Source organism: Uloborus diversus, chromosome 8 (assembly GCF_026930045.1).
Source record: "Uloborus diversus isolate 005 chromosome 8, Udiv.v.3.1, whole genome shotgun sequence".
In the NCBI taxonomy this organism is placed as follows: Eukaryota; Metazoa; Arthropoda; class Arachnida; order Araneae; family Uloboridae; genus Uloborus; species Uloborus diversus.
Window position 1 is genome coordinate 103515437 of NC_072738.1, and position 13780 is coordinate 103529216.

General features: G+C 30.1%; 1 protein-coding gene across 2 annotated transcripts in view; it reads right to left on the reverse strand.

Moving 5' to 3' along the window:
- Positions 1–13780, reverse strand: part of LOC129227350 (poly(U)-binding-splicing factor PUF60-like) — a 57512-nt gene that overhangs the window by 40030 nt on the left and 3702 nt on the right. The window contains exons 2-5 of one of the 2 annotated variants that reach the window (XM_054861893.1): positions 12796–12853; positions 7279–7520; positions 3469–3515; positions 1903–2116 (exon numbers count right to left, since the gene is read on the reverse strand). In XM_054861893.1, the coding sequence (XP_054717868.1) occupies positions 1903–2116; positions 3469–3515; positions 7279–7520; positions 12796–12853 (561 nt within the window). Of the gene's footprint in view, positions 1–1902; positions 2117–3468; positions 3516–7278; positions 7521–7852; positions 7975–12795; positions 12854–13780 lie in introns of those variants that run through there. The other variant, XM_054861894.1, reaches the window with a different exon arrangement.

Here is a 13780-nt window from a genome sequence, read left to right on the forward strand (position 1 = left end):
CTTTTCTTTCCCGTATGCGTTTTCCACTGCACCTAAAATATTTTTCCCTCCATCAGTTACAACAGCAGTAACTTTTTCTTCTTTTATACTCCATTCAGAGCCTGTATTCACTAGGTAATCAGCCAGATTTTGGGCAGTGTGACTTTCATGCAATTCATAAACACCTAGGATGACAGATTCTAGCTCCCAATTTTCAATAAAATGTACTGTTACACCATGAAAGCTTCTCGTTTGGCACGTTTCAGTCCAAATGTCAGTAGTGAAACACACATTTGCCACCTTTCCAGTCTGTCTTTTACAATATGGGCAACAGTTTCATACTTTCAATCATCAACGAATCAATTGTTCTCCGTGATGGAACTGTATACAACGAAACAGTTACTTTTAAGAAATGCTTAAAACCCTCATCTTCAACTATTGAGATAGGCTGGGATCCCTACAAATCATGTATAATATAGCTTGTGACACTTTGCTATGCAAATGCACACCATCTTTAAAAGAATTTAGATTAGAAAAACTTTCTCTCAAAGTTTTTTGATGGAACTTTGGAACTAAAGCATCTTTATTCATTATTACAACATTCAAATTAACAGATTCAATAACGTAGCTCTTCTTCCTCTTCTGATAGAGTTACAGTAATTGAAGAACATGGAATGGGTTGAAAGTCTGGATTCTGCGACTTGTCTTTTGCTTTAGGCTTCCCTGAGGACTGAAAATGTTTTTCATGAATATCTCCATGTTTTGATCGCAAGTGTCCAATCAAGTTTGTAGTATTTCTAGCTGATTTCAGGGATTTCATGCAAATATTGCATTTAGCTATTGTAGAAGAGGTTTTAGAGAAATATTTCCAAATAAGACTTTTAGGCGGCATAGTCGAACTTCAGAAAGGTTTCCTCACTTCAAGTAAATTCTGATTTCACAACATAATTTCCACAATAAAAAGAAGCACTTTACTTCACGACACTAAATAAACAGACTAAAACCCTTAAGAAATTTATGTCTGCACTAAGATTCTCTAACTAATTACTGAAACACCACATTGCTCAAGTCAACAGAAAAAAATAAACAAATCAGACAGGAGGAAGCTTTCCTGCCGCCGCACCATTTATGTTTATAATACCATTGAAAAAGTCCCTCTGTTTATTTTGAATGCATTCATTACTCCCTTGAAGCGGAAATGGTTTTGGGAAATTCCAGATAATCTAAACAACGACAGCAGCGGATTCACTTTCATTGATTTTTTCTGTGTTTTTCAAAGCAATGTGGATTCAGTATATATCTGAGTCTATTTTGCACATTTTTCAATCGATGTTGCTTCTCTGTGAAAAATTTTATAATAATTTTCAAAAAAAAAAAAAAAAAATCAACATTGAAAAAATATCGGACCAAAAACATCGATGCTCCTAAAATATCGAGAGTAAAACATCGATGTTTAAACAAAAACATTGATGTTTCCAAAACATCGACATTGCACCCCTACTTCAAATTAAAACGAAGCAATTCTTTTCTCAATAATATCAATGTTAAGACAAATAAATACCTTTGTGCTGAACAGTAAAGTAAGACAAAACGTTAGAAGAAGCACAAATTTGTAAATTACAGATTTGTGCTTCTTCTAACGTTGTTTTGTCTTACCTTACTTTAATATCAATGTTAACTATCTCTAACTTAAAGTCTTTTCTATGATGGGGGGGGGGGGGGGGGGGGGAGGTCAATCAACTTCTAGAGTGGGATGATGGGCAAAAAAAGGGCTGGGAACCACTGATATAAGTCAAAGCAGATTTTTTAATATGAACAAAAAAAAAAATCAGTATTTTTGCTAGAAATTAACAAATTTAAAACTGAGTTAAACATAGATCGATTTTTAATACATGCAAAACGTAGTAGTTGTAAATAAAGTACCTTAATATTCCTTCCACCTATCATAACTCCATTCATCTGATCGAGTGCCAATTGCGCAGCTTCAGGAAGTTCATATTCAACAAAGGCAAACCCTTTGTGTTTCTGCGTAACTGGATCCCAACTCATATTAATGGACTTAATAGGTCCAAAAGGAATGAAAGCTTGTCGTATTGTATCTTCTTTCAATTCAAAGCTGATGCTTCCAACATAAACCCTATTGAATAAAAATGTATTGATCAGTTAAAATATTAAAAATTTATAACTTATCAAAGTAAAATTCAAAAAATCTAACAACCCCAACAACATACAAAATCAGACGTTAAAGTTGGATGGGCAAAAGGGACAATTATTTAAGTAAAAACAATACCTACAAAACACAATTACTTGATTTAAAAGAAGAATTGAGTCTAAATCATTTATACAGACAATTCAGTTTTAAGGTCAATAAATTGTTGGTCTCAACTGATCCTTAATGAAAATAATGGGTTAAACCACCCTGCTTTTGAGATCATTTTTTAAATGAAGAACTCGGTTTTAGCATCATCGTTTCAATGCTTTATTGTTGACGCCATCGTTTCTTAAGCAAAGTTTAAAGCACTTATGTTAGAAAAAATTACAGTGCAATCTCATTTATCTGGACTGGCAATCTGGATAAGAGCCATTTCACAGTAATTCGGAAAAAATGTAGAGATTGTAACATGACACTATTTTTGCCATAACTATTGAAATTACTGTTTGACTTGCAAATTATTGTAATTTGAGTTTGTGTGTTATAGGGCAAACTAAAAATAAAATTTGGTGCTAATCAAACAGTAAATTAAAAAGTTATGGCAAAAAAAGTTACGTTATGGACTCTAAATAAATGTAAAATACCACGAAATGACCCATAAATGAAAATCCGGGTAATAAGTAAAACACATATTGTAAATGAGCAGATTTATCTTTTACCACAGAAAAAACATGCTTTTTAAAAAAATTATATAGGATTCACTCGCCTATACATTATCATTTATAATTCAGCTGCACTTCAAACTGACACTCCAAACCCTCCAAGTTGTTTATTAGCAGACTAGAATTTACTGTATAATCTGTGCAGGAGTTGTACATATATTCAAAATAAAGAGGGAAAATATTTGGCAAATTTAGCTATGCCTTCGATTTAAAATAGCAGCTTTAGTCGCCAGTGGTAGCCTTAGCCCCTTATTTATAATTTCACCTTGGTTTTAATGGCATAAACAATGTGAAGTAGCATTAAAATTACTGAAAGTATTATTTTAATGCTGCTTAACATTACTTAGTTCAATTCCTCTTTCTTTGCAAGGGATAACATGAATGATAAAGAAATTTCGTTTTTAGAGGTAAAAATGCAATTACTAGAAATTATTTTAAGACGCAAATTAATTTTTAAAAGGAAGATATCAAAATAGGTGAATCTAGGGGGAAAAAGAGCAGGTAAGGTAGACATTGTTTGAAAATTTTAAGGGTTGATTTGGCATTTAATCACATAAAACAAATTAATATAATTGAGAAAACCTTTTTAATAATGGAAGAAAATGAATTTCCTACCTGCACATTAAAACTAATGCCTGATGTCGTTGAAGAGTTTTTTGTTGCTGTAAGAAAGAGAAATAACAATAAATAAGTATTAGAAATGTATCAACAGGTTGGCGACAGGAACTGTGAAAAAAAGTTCCCTGACTTTTCCCTGATTTCCCTGATTAAGTTCACCAAATTTCCCTGATTTACGTTACCAATGATAATGGTTTTCTTTCTTTGCTCTACTTGAAATCCATTGTATGTTTGTATTAAATGCAGTATTTTAAACGTTTTAAGTTGTGTAAAGTTGTTGAACTAAAGATATATTTTAAAAAGATGCTACTTTTTTAATAAAATGGTTATAAAAAAAAGACAATGTTTTTGGAAGGAAAGAAAAACCAACAAAACAGTATATTAAATTTTTATACATGGAAAGATTATAGAAAATTCAAAAAAAAAAAAAAAAAAAAAAAACTTTACTTTCAGAAACCACTTAGCATAAGAAATTTAAGAAACTATTAAAATTACTCTTAAAAACATATGTGTATTTATGGTAGAACTAAAAGTAATTGAAATTATTTTTAACTAAGTTTTCAAACAGTATAATAATTGTTGCAAGAATAACAAGTAATAGTGAAAGAATAGAAGTAATGTAGTTATTCTTATCTAACTAATTGACACATTTATGCAAAATAGATGAAACCATTTGACATCCATTCATAGGGAGCTTTTCTCTAATCAAGAATATAGGTTTCAATGAATGAATACAGCATTTTAACAATAAAAAAATAAAAATATTTACTTAAGTTCACAAGTTAACTCTATTTCAAATGATTTCAGTATGTAACCAAAAAAAAAAAAAAATCTTAGATTGCTTTTGTAACAAACAACTTTGAATGCAAGAAAAAAAAAAAACAATTAGTTAATATCAAAATATATAAAAGAATACAACTTGGTTATAAAATTAAAAAATTACTTAAGTCTGAAGAAAAGAAAACCTTTATAATCTGCGGCGACAACAAATAGTATAACGGCAAAAAACAAAGTTTTTTTAATTGAAAGTTCTATTTTAGCAATTAAATTAAAAACCCAAAGAAGTAATAACTTTTAAGCTTTTATAGTATTAATTCAAAAACCACCAAAGATTTCTTCTTGAAATCGTGATTACAGTACTTAATTACTTCGAGACAATGGAATAAAGGCAACAAGCTAAAGCATTAATGAAGGCTTCCTCTTTGCCTGTATGGTTGTTTATTTTACGTAGCATTGAAAGTGTAAAAGGAAATTTCAAGCTAGGTAAAATAAACAACCTAACAGACACAGAAGCAATCTTAATAAGTTCATCCTGTGGTTATAAGTAACATTCAATACTTTGACGTTGAGGAAAAAAGATGCACAAATATGCAGCAGTGTATAATCGCACCTCATTAATTTTACTTTTTTGAACAGATAATTGGCGGAAAATGCGTAGGGAATTAAAGTATTTAATTTTGTAAAGCAAAAAAAAAAATTTTTTTTCTTCATAAAATCAATTTTCCCTGATTTTTTGTTATTTTTTCAAAATTCCCTGATATTTCCCTGATTTTTCCCTGATTAATAAAGTTCCCTGACTTTTCCCTGATCTGTCGCCACCCTGATCAAACATTAAAAAGAACAAAATAAAGTGAACTTATTAAAATTACAAATTTTACAACTGTAGAACTGTTTTCCTTACGTGAAACACTTAGAACTCATACGCTACTTCAAGCATTTATATTTTTATACGTCACTTAAAAAAAAGAGCTGGAACTACATTGTTAGGTCTTTTATTAAAAGAAAAAAAAGTGAGAAAAAACTATTCATGAGATCAATAAGAGGTGCAATTAAGAGCTATTAATTCTTAAATTTTCCACTCTTTTATCTCAAAGACTAGAAAATTGCCAGTCAAGGCATGAAGGGTGAAAAATTGCTTCTACATTTGAATGATGCAATTGTATGGTTGTTTTGATGGTTGAAAATTTAACCCTAGCTTTAGTAGATAGCGTTCAGGGACCGTGTTAAGCAATTCGCCAATGTGCCAAATGCGATAAAATCGTAAATTCTGCGAAAAAAATCGAGTTTGGCGAATTTATTGGCGAACAGAAATTTCTCCAAAATATACACAGAAGAAAAAAATCTTCCTTCAAATGTCAATCTAGATAAAAATTAGGTCCGTTCACAAAATTCGGACCCTTCGCAAAATTTCGACCCCTAAAAACGAACCTTCACAAAACTCCCAGACTAGCAATCACTGAAAGTTGTTTTATCCTCAGACCACTCCCAGCAGAATGAGGTGCGTGCACGCGCCTTAGAATCGGATCGGAGCGTTACCGTCCATCGGATCGCAGGAAGGGTGACGTTTGCCTCTCGCTGATCGGATATCGAGGGCGCATCGTTACTACCGAGTAGAAATTGTTGGGGGATGCTTTGTTGAATGGCGTGTTAGTTTCACTGTGTTGTGTTCGATGTCTGAAACATCGGTGGAAGATAGGAATGCAGTCTTTACTTTATTAAAAGCTTCTATTTCTACTCTCAAATATTTTAAGAATGATAAATACAGTAAAAGACCGTTATAACGCACACCTTGGGACCAGAGCTTTTGCGTTATACAGGTTTTTGCATTATATAGATCATTTCACAAATTTTGAAACTAATATTCACAATATATCTATATATTTGCTTTTTAGAATGAGTTTTATCTGCAATGAGTATTAAAGCACCAATATTACAATTAGTTATTCACAAATAAATATGTTTCACAATCAAAATCCTACACTTCTTCTAGCTTCATGGTTTGCATAACAGCTGCATTTTCAAGAGCCATTTGATATTTTCTGTTAACTATGAGTACTAATTTTCAATTTAAAAGCTTTGAAATAAGATGGAAAGATAAAAAACTTTCAAAATTTAATTTGCCTAACAATTTTTATTTTTAGGCAACAGAGAGATTTTTTTAATCTTCAAAACCTATTGTTTACTTCTGAAAAGTAGTGCGGTTTATAGAGAATTGCGTTATACAGGTCGGCGTTATAATGGTCTTCTACTGTATCACTTTAAGTTGTTTTTAGCCATTTTTCCTTTGAAAAATTACATATGATTTGTGGAAAAACTGTACTTAAATTGCATTTTTTCCTCACAAAATTCCTAAAAACCGACAAAAATTCCTGGATATACCCGTCTTTATCCACAAAAAATTGTCAAAAATTAAGTTATACTTCACTCTGATTAAAGATTTCTGCAGACAAAAACACATTAAGATGAGTAAAAGTTAGTCTTGGACTAAGACTTTGGAAATTTGGCTAACACTTTAAAAATTTGGCTAATTTACTGGCGAACAATTCGAAATCCCTGAACGTTCATTGTTCACCACTTTTTTTGTTTCTCCAAAAATTGTCTTACCAGTAAAACAATTAAGTTACCAGATCCAGTTTAGCCTTGTCAAAATAAAGCATTTCCCTGCATGTCAAACATTGCCAAAAATTTACCAAATTATAAATAACTGAATTTTTAGTGCTATGATGAAGTTGCTCGCTGCACTTAAAACAGCTACCTGTTGCATTTTATTTAATTATTTATTCATTATTATTATTCATTTAATTTCTTTGATGACTTGTGCTGTATTTAAGTTCCTCAATCATATCAAAAATAAATGTCGACATTAACCGGCGAATATCAATATGCACTTACCAATATTAGCAGGGAATATTTTCAGTGAATCACTAGTGAAAAAATCAACATTCTCCAATATTTTTCTTTTACAGTAACACACACATACACCATACAGCTAATGAGTAGATAAAATATATCAGCGGGAAAACTTACTTGTTGTTGATGTGCAATAGTTTGCTTCATTAGAACATTCTTTATGCTTTGTTCCATAGCATATTTTTTGGCTTTTGTTATCATGTCTTGTTGCTCAGAAGTTAATTTTGTCAGGCCTAAACCAAGGATGCCTGTAGGAGTTCTCAAGGCACCCGGTCCCGCAAGCACCGGCCCCGTCTGTTCCAATTGCAGTTCAGCGGATAACATGTCCATGTTTGGTAATGGAACCACAGGTGACCCATCTGCCAAATCAAAAAAAGCATTAGCCAAATTCGTAAGATGTTACATTGCTTTTCCTTAAGAAAAATGAAAAAACTTGTAACTTCCTTCATAAGTTTCATAGACCACTATAAATTTTAACTTTATTTTTCAAAACTAAAAAATAAACTCTTTACATTTTGGGAAAAAATACCCTTCACTGTTAAACAAACTTGTCTAATAAAGTTTGGAAGTATTGCAGAAATCTCACTTAGAGACTGCACATAAATTTGCCTCATTATATATTGTAGTACATCAATATATGGCAGACTGGAAAAGGATAAACTAAGAGAAACATTCTAAATATGACCTTTACCGCTTTATGCTAATGTCAGAGCCGCAAATGATTCGCACGAGCAAATGAAATGGTGAGACCAGAGCATGGGTCTTCCCTCAGTTTCAAACTACATAATATAAAATACAAGAAAAAGAGAAAAGAACAAGAAAAATTAAAGTTACATTGATTAATATTCAATTTAGGATTTCTTTTAGCTAAGGAAAAACACTAACATGAAGAGTAAACATGGTCACACATTAAAATGAATATTGTTACACAATCACACTTCCTATTTTGCAGGTCAGAGGTATAAAAGTTGTCAATATTAAACATTAAAGCATTGATCAGTAGTTTAAATTTCAATGAAAAAGATTTCTGCAATTACGAGATAGGCTAATTTCTGCTTTGGCCCTGTAAGATTATTTTGAGGAAAAAAAATTTTTTAATTAAGAATATTTTGAACATATTCAAATTTTATTGCAGTACAGACGGGGCAATTTCAAATGCAAACATATTTACTCTTCACAAAGGATAAATAATATTTCTTGGAAATATGAACTGGAGTAAAAAAAGCTTTCCATTAAATTTCTTTATAAATTTCATTTTAAGCGTACTTTAGTTCAAAAATTAACATTTTTCTTAAATACTTTCTAAACCAGAACATATATCCAACTTTTAAACACAAAAATTGCACATAGTAATCTGTATGCAATAAAACATTCATTGAAACAATCCATATAAAATAGAGAAAACCTTTTCAACACTTAATTTTATTAAAGCAAAAACTTAATATTTGATTAATACTTAGAGGGTATAGCTCTGCCAGTTAATTTATTACAGTAAACTGAAAAAAAATAAAATAAAATAAAATAAATAAGAAATATGACAATCAAACTTGCTTATATCCAAATTTCAATACTTAATTTTACAAAAGCAAAAACTTAATGTTCCTTTAATACTTAGAAAGTATAGCTCTGCCAGTTAATTTATTTCACTAAACCGGGGGAAAAAAAAAAAAAAGACAAACTTGCTTATATTCAAACTAAGCAGAAAATGGTGCAAATATTTTATGTGTTACCCTGAAAATTATAGCAAGAATTTGTACAGATGCAGATCAGAGCATTTTGGGAAACAAAATTACGAAAGTGAAATTCGATATTAGACTAAAGAAACTAAAGTATAGTAGGCAGTATCATAGGCGCAAGTTTGGTGATGTGTTCAAGACTGAAAATATTTTCAGCCCCCCGCCCCTCCTCGACGCATGCGTGCTTAACGAAAAATTTGTGTATAAATGTTATAGATTTAAACTATGCCAGTTTTGGAAACTGTGTTTGATTTGAATTTTAAGTTTTTGACTTTTCTAACAACATGAACCTAGTTCAAATTGTAATATTTAAGTGCTTTGATATCGTAATTCCAAAAACCTAAAAACTGCCAATAACGGGGGTCTATTTTTTTAAATTGAAGTCCAAAAAAATGCAATGGTACGCCATTTTGTTAAAGTTGAAGGAAAATGATATTTCAAGGAAAGGACTAAAAAAAGTCAAACAGCACGAGTCTAAAAGCCACTCCTCCAAAAGCACATAGCAAAAAAAACAAGCCCATGGCGGAAAATCGAGAGAACGTCGATGTAAATCCGTGGTTATGGAACGGTCCAGTATTCTCTCTCTTAAAGCATATTTTTCAAGCACTCAATTTTTCTTTTTCAAGTAAAAACTGAAAGAAAGTCCTCGATTTTCTTCCAACCCGACCAGCAAAAGCAGGTCTTGCACCCATGGGCAGTATTTTGTTTCAAACTAAAATAATTTTCAGTAGTTTCAACTAGCTCTCCTAAATGCTGATTTTTCTCTAAGTGTATCATTCAAAACATAAAATGCTCACATGTTGACAAATCCACCATTTTATGGAACTAGTCTATTAAACTTGCCTATTTAAAACTGCTTTTTGACTCCATTTGTAAACATAATGAATTTACTTAATATTGTAAAGTCCTTTTTTTATGATTTTTATTACACCTGACTCATGCAAGGTTCGAAAATATCGGATATTTTGATATGTATATATATCGGATATTTTGATACATATATCTGATATTTTCAATCAGCAAAAACTAAAGTCTTCAAAATAGTAAATGCATCCTCAAATCACTCCTTATTTTATTATATTGTTTTAACAATATGTAGACTTAAAATTTAAGTTTCTTTCATTATTTATATTTAATATTTCATTTAACATTTTAATCAACTTTAATAGAGTTAATTCAGCATCAACTGTGTTGCTTATTTTTCTTTTATTGACTACATTTATACAGTTATGTAATTCAGAAATAAAAAATGTGCATTAGTCCGTGCAAAGTCATTTTTTTCTGACCAACTTTTAATATTTAATTAGGCACTTTTAATATGAATAGAAGTTGTTACATTACGAATTATTTTTATGAATATAGAATAAAAAAGGAATATTACATTACTTTGTTACATTAATGATGTAATAATACATCATAAAAATATAGTACATACCTTTTAGATTATTTTAAATTATTAAGGAAAAATATTACTATGATTAATATAACTTTTATATTGAAAATACCATAGTTGAAAAAATAAATATCGAAAATATGATATTTTTAAAACAAATATTGGATATATATCGGCGAACCCAGGACTCATGAATAAAAACTCAAACAATTCTGCAATCCAGTAACTTTTATGTTTTAAAATTTTCCTCCTTATGATTAATCATTTTCCCCTCTTTAAAAAAACTAATTTAGGACTCAAAAAATAAATAAGTAAATAAAAAGGAATAAAGTCTAAAATTGAGACCGACATATGCAAGCTTGATTGTACTTTTTTGACACTTATCAAACAAGAGCTTTTAATAAATATTTTTTTGAGAAAACCCTTGGATCAAAACCTATTTTAAACTGGATTTGAAAAAAACTAATTTCATTTGCATTGTTATATTATAGCTAAATGTTTGAGGCAGAAAGATCTCACAGCCAAAATTATTATTATTTTTTTTTTTTTACCAAAAACAATATACTAGCATTTTTCATTAATATAATTTTGAATTGGAACTTTAAAAAAAAAATGTTATCCTTGAACATTTACTGCATTCCCCCAAAGAAAAAGAAAGAAAAAAGTCTTTTGTTTTTCGTTACATGAGAAGCAAAAAATATTTTGCAGTAAATATCCAATTTTTTCCACTTCTAGGTGACACCAGAAAGCTGAAAAGAATTCTAAAAGATTATTAAGCAATAATAAAGCAGCGACACATTCCAAGTAAAATAAATATGCATTTTATAAAAATTCTAAGTGACATTATATGGGAAGATTCATGTGTCACTTAAGTTTTTTCCCTTTTTTTAGTCAAAATAAAAATGTATTTTCTTTTTTAAAAAGTAAAAGCTTTCTGAATTGGAACTTCAGTAAATGCATCTCACATCCAGCACTTATAAGGCCTTCTCTTTAAACAAACTTTCATATATTTTCAGCTTCTGGAAAATACACAGAAAAAAAGAAAGATTTTCATTATTATTTTTATAATACTTGGAATGTCCCATTAGCACGTTTTCTAAACATGTTTTTTTTTTTTTTGTTCCTCTTTAATTCATTATACCACATTGCTAATATCTAAGTTTTCATCTTTAGAAAACAATAATAAAATAAACTGATTATTTCGATAAAAAATGATTTAAAAAATTTTTAATTTTTCTTACTCGCACATAAAAAATATCAAAAAGACAGAGTGGTATACTTGATAAATATGCGGTTCATTAAGTTAAAGTAGTACGGAGATGGCAATTATTCATGAGCTCTATATAAATGTAAAAGTAACGTATTAACACAAAATGTTATATTGCAGCATTAAAACTGATTTTGCTGAAATTTACAATTCCAACTAAATGATTTATGTAAAGATAGCGCATAAATCTATAGAAAAAAAATGTTAACACAATTCCAAAAACAAAGCTAAAAAATTTTAAAATTCAAATTTAACTCAGGGGGAAAATAATCAAAAAGCTAACTTCAAAAAAAAAAAAAAAAAAGGGGGGGGGGGGTTAAAAATCAAGCTTTATTTTAATGTATTTCTAAATTTAAATGGGAACCAGATTAAACTACCAGACATAATTTCCTTTACTTTCTTGCAGAAGCTTTTAGTTTCAAAACATCATCATTTTTTCTTGCTTCTCTACAGAAATGTTATCTCTTTGATGTAAGTTAACTTCTATAAAAGCAGGATATTGTCAAACAAACCTACACCATTTGTTTATGAAAGATAAAATAATCAACGTTTCTACTCTAATATCAAATTTTAAAACTATTTTTTCTGTGAATCAAATCAAAAACTTACTTATAAGGCTAAATAACAAAGAGTTAACTATTTTGACGATTGACAATGAAGAAATAACTTAGAAAGTATAAGTACAGGAAATATTTTCACTTTTAAAATAAATGCAATAAATTTGATCCTTTAAAGAAAAATTAAGAAAAAAAAAAAAAAAAAGAAAAAAAATTGCAGCCTCATAGCACTGATGTTGCCTTATCTGGAAGGTGTTGATCCTCCAAGTTGATACCTGTAAAACCCATAAAAAGAAAAAGAATGGAAAATAAATCCTTCATCCACCATGAACAAATTTTACACCTTGAAAAAACATAAATTCTCACAATAGATATATACATAAATGTGTATCATGTAATTTATGTATGTATATTTCTACTGAGAGGAAAAATAAATTTACAAATACGAATGTCAAGAGATACCAGCAGTTTCACACAAATGAATTAAAGGCGAGCCTGAGCTTCAATGAAAATATGCCCACTTTAAAAACCATCAACTGATGACTCTTAGAATCCTTACACAAATCGGTGTAATCCACTTCTTAAAAAAACAAACAAAAAGAGTTTCTATTTTAAACAATGGGCATGAAGAATGTATAAAGAAAAAAAGTGAAGTCAAGATTGCACAAAGCACTACAATACCTTCTATTTTAAGCTTCTTCAAAAGTGGTTCGTCCCCAGACAATAGCTTCAATCCATTCTGAAAATATTATTGGAACATTTAAATTAAATGAATTATTTTATTACAAATTGAATAAAACAGTTATGAAACAACTTGACTGAACAAAATTCTATAACTGAACAACTTCAGTTTAGAAACCAACAAATATTGCAAAAAAAAACATTACAAGAGTATCAAAAATTATTACATAGAAAATAAACAGTTTCAAAAGGAAGGAGTAGGGCAGGCTCAGCATTTAAAAGGGATACACTTCGATAAAAATCCCGCTAGTTAACGCCCTAGACCATTGAGAGATAGACAAGTCACTCCATTCAGTTACTATTGTATGCGATGAAGCAGGACTAAAGGTAACAAATTTTATTAACAGGAAGAAGATCAAATAATTTCGCCGCCGTGTACCACATGGTTCGGTCCTTCGGATTTCAGCGTTTTCTGCCTATGTCTCTCTTTTAGGAGAGATTTCAACTCTTAAATACGCCTTATTGCTATGCACATAATTGCAATGAAACAGGAAGAAAAGGAGGATTATCGTAAATATGGATGTATATTTGTGTGTCGGAGGGTGTGTTTGTTCTTCACAGGGTTGGCTTTCTGCCGGCAGAAACTAGTTTTTGCCCTGCCAGTGGTAGAAACTGGTTATAACCGGTAAAAACCGGCAGAAACTGGCAAAAACTTAAAAGTGTCTTTAATAACTCTTAACTTTACTTAACTTTTAAAGTAATTACTAAATGAGATATTTGTTTAAATAAACTGAGATATCAAACTTCATTTCATCATTGTAAAGAATAAAATCCTATGCCAGTGTTCTTGATTTAGTTCAAAAAGGGACCTTTTCAATTGCAGATGCTCGTAATATTTGCATTAATCTAACAAAGGACAAAAATCAGATGGGTTCTTAGGAAAGAGGAGTGACATACAGAACTAAAAACAGGAAATTACAGATTG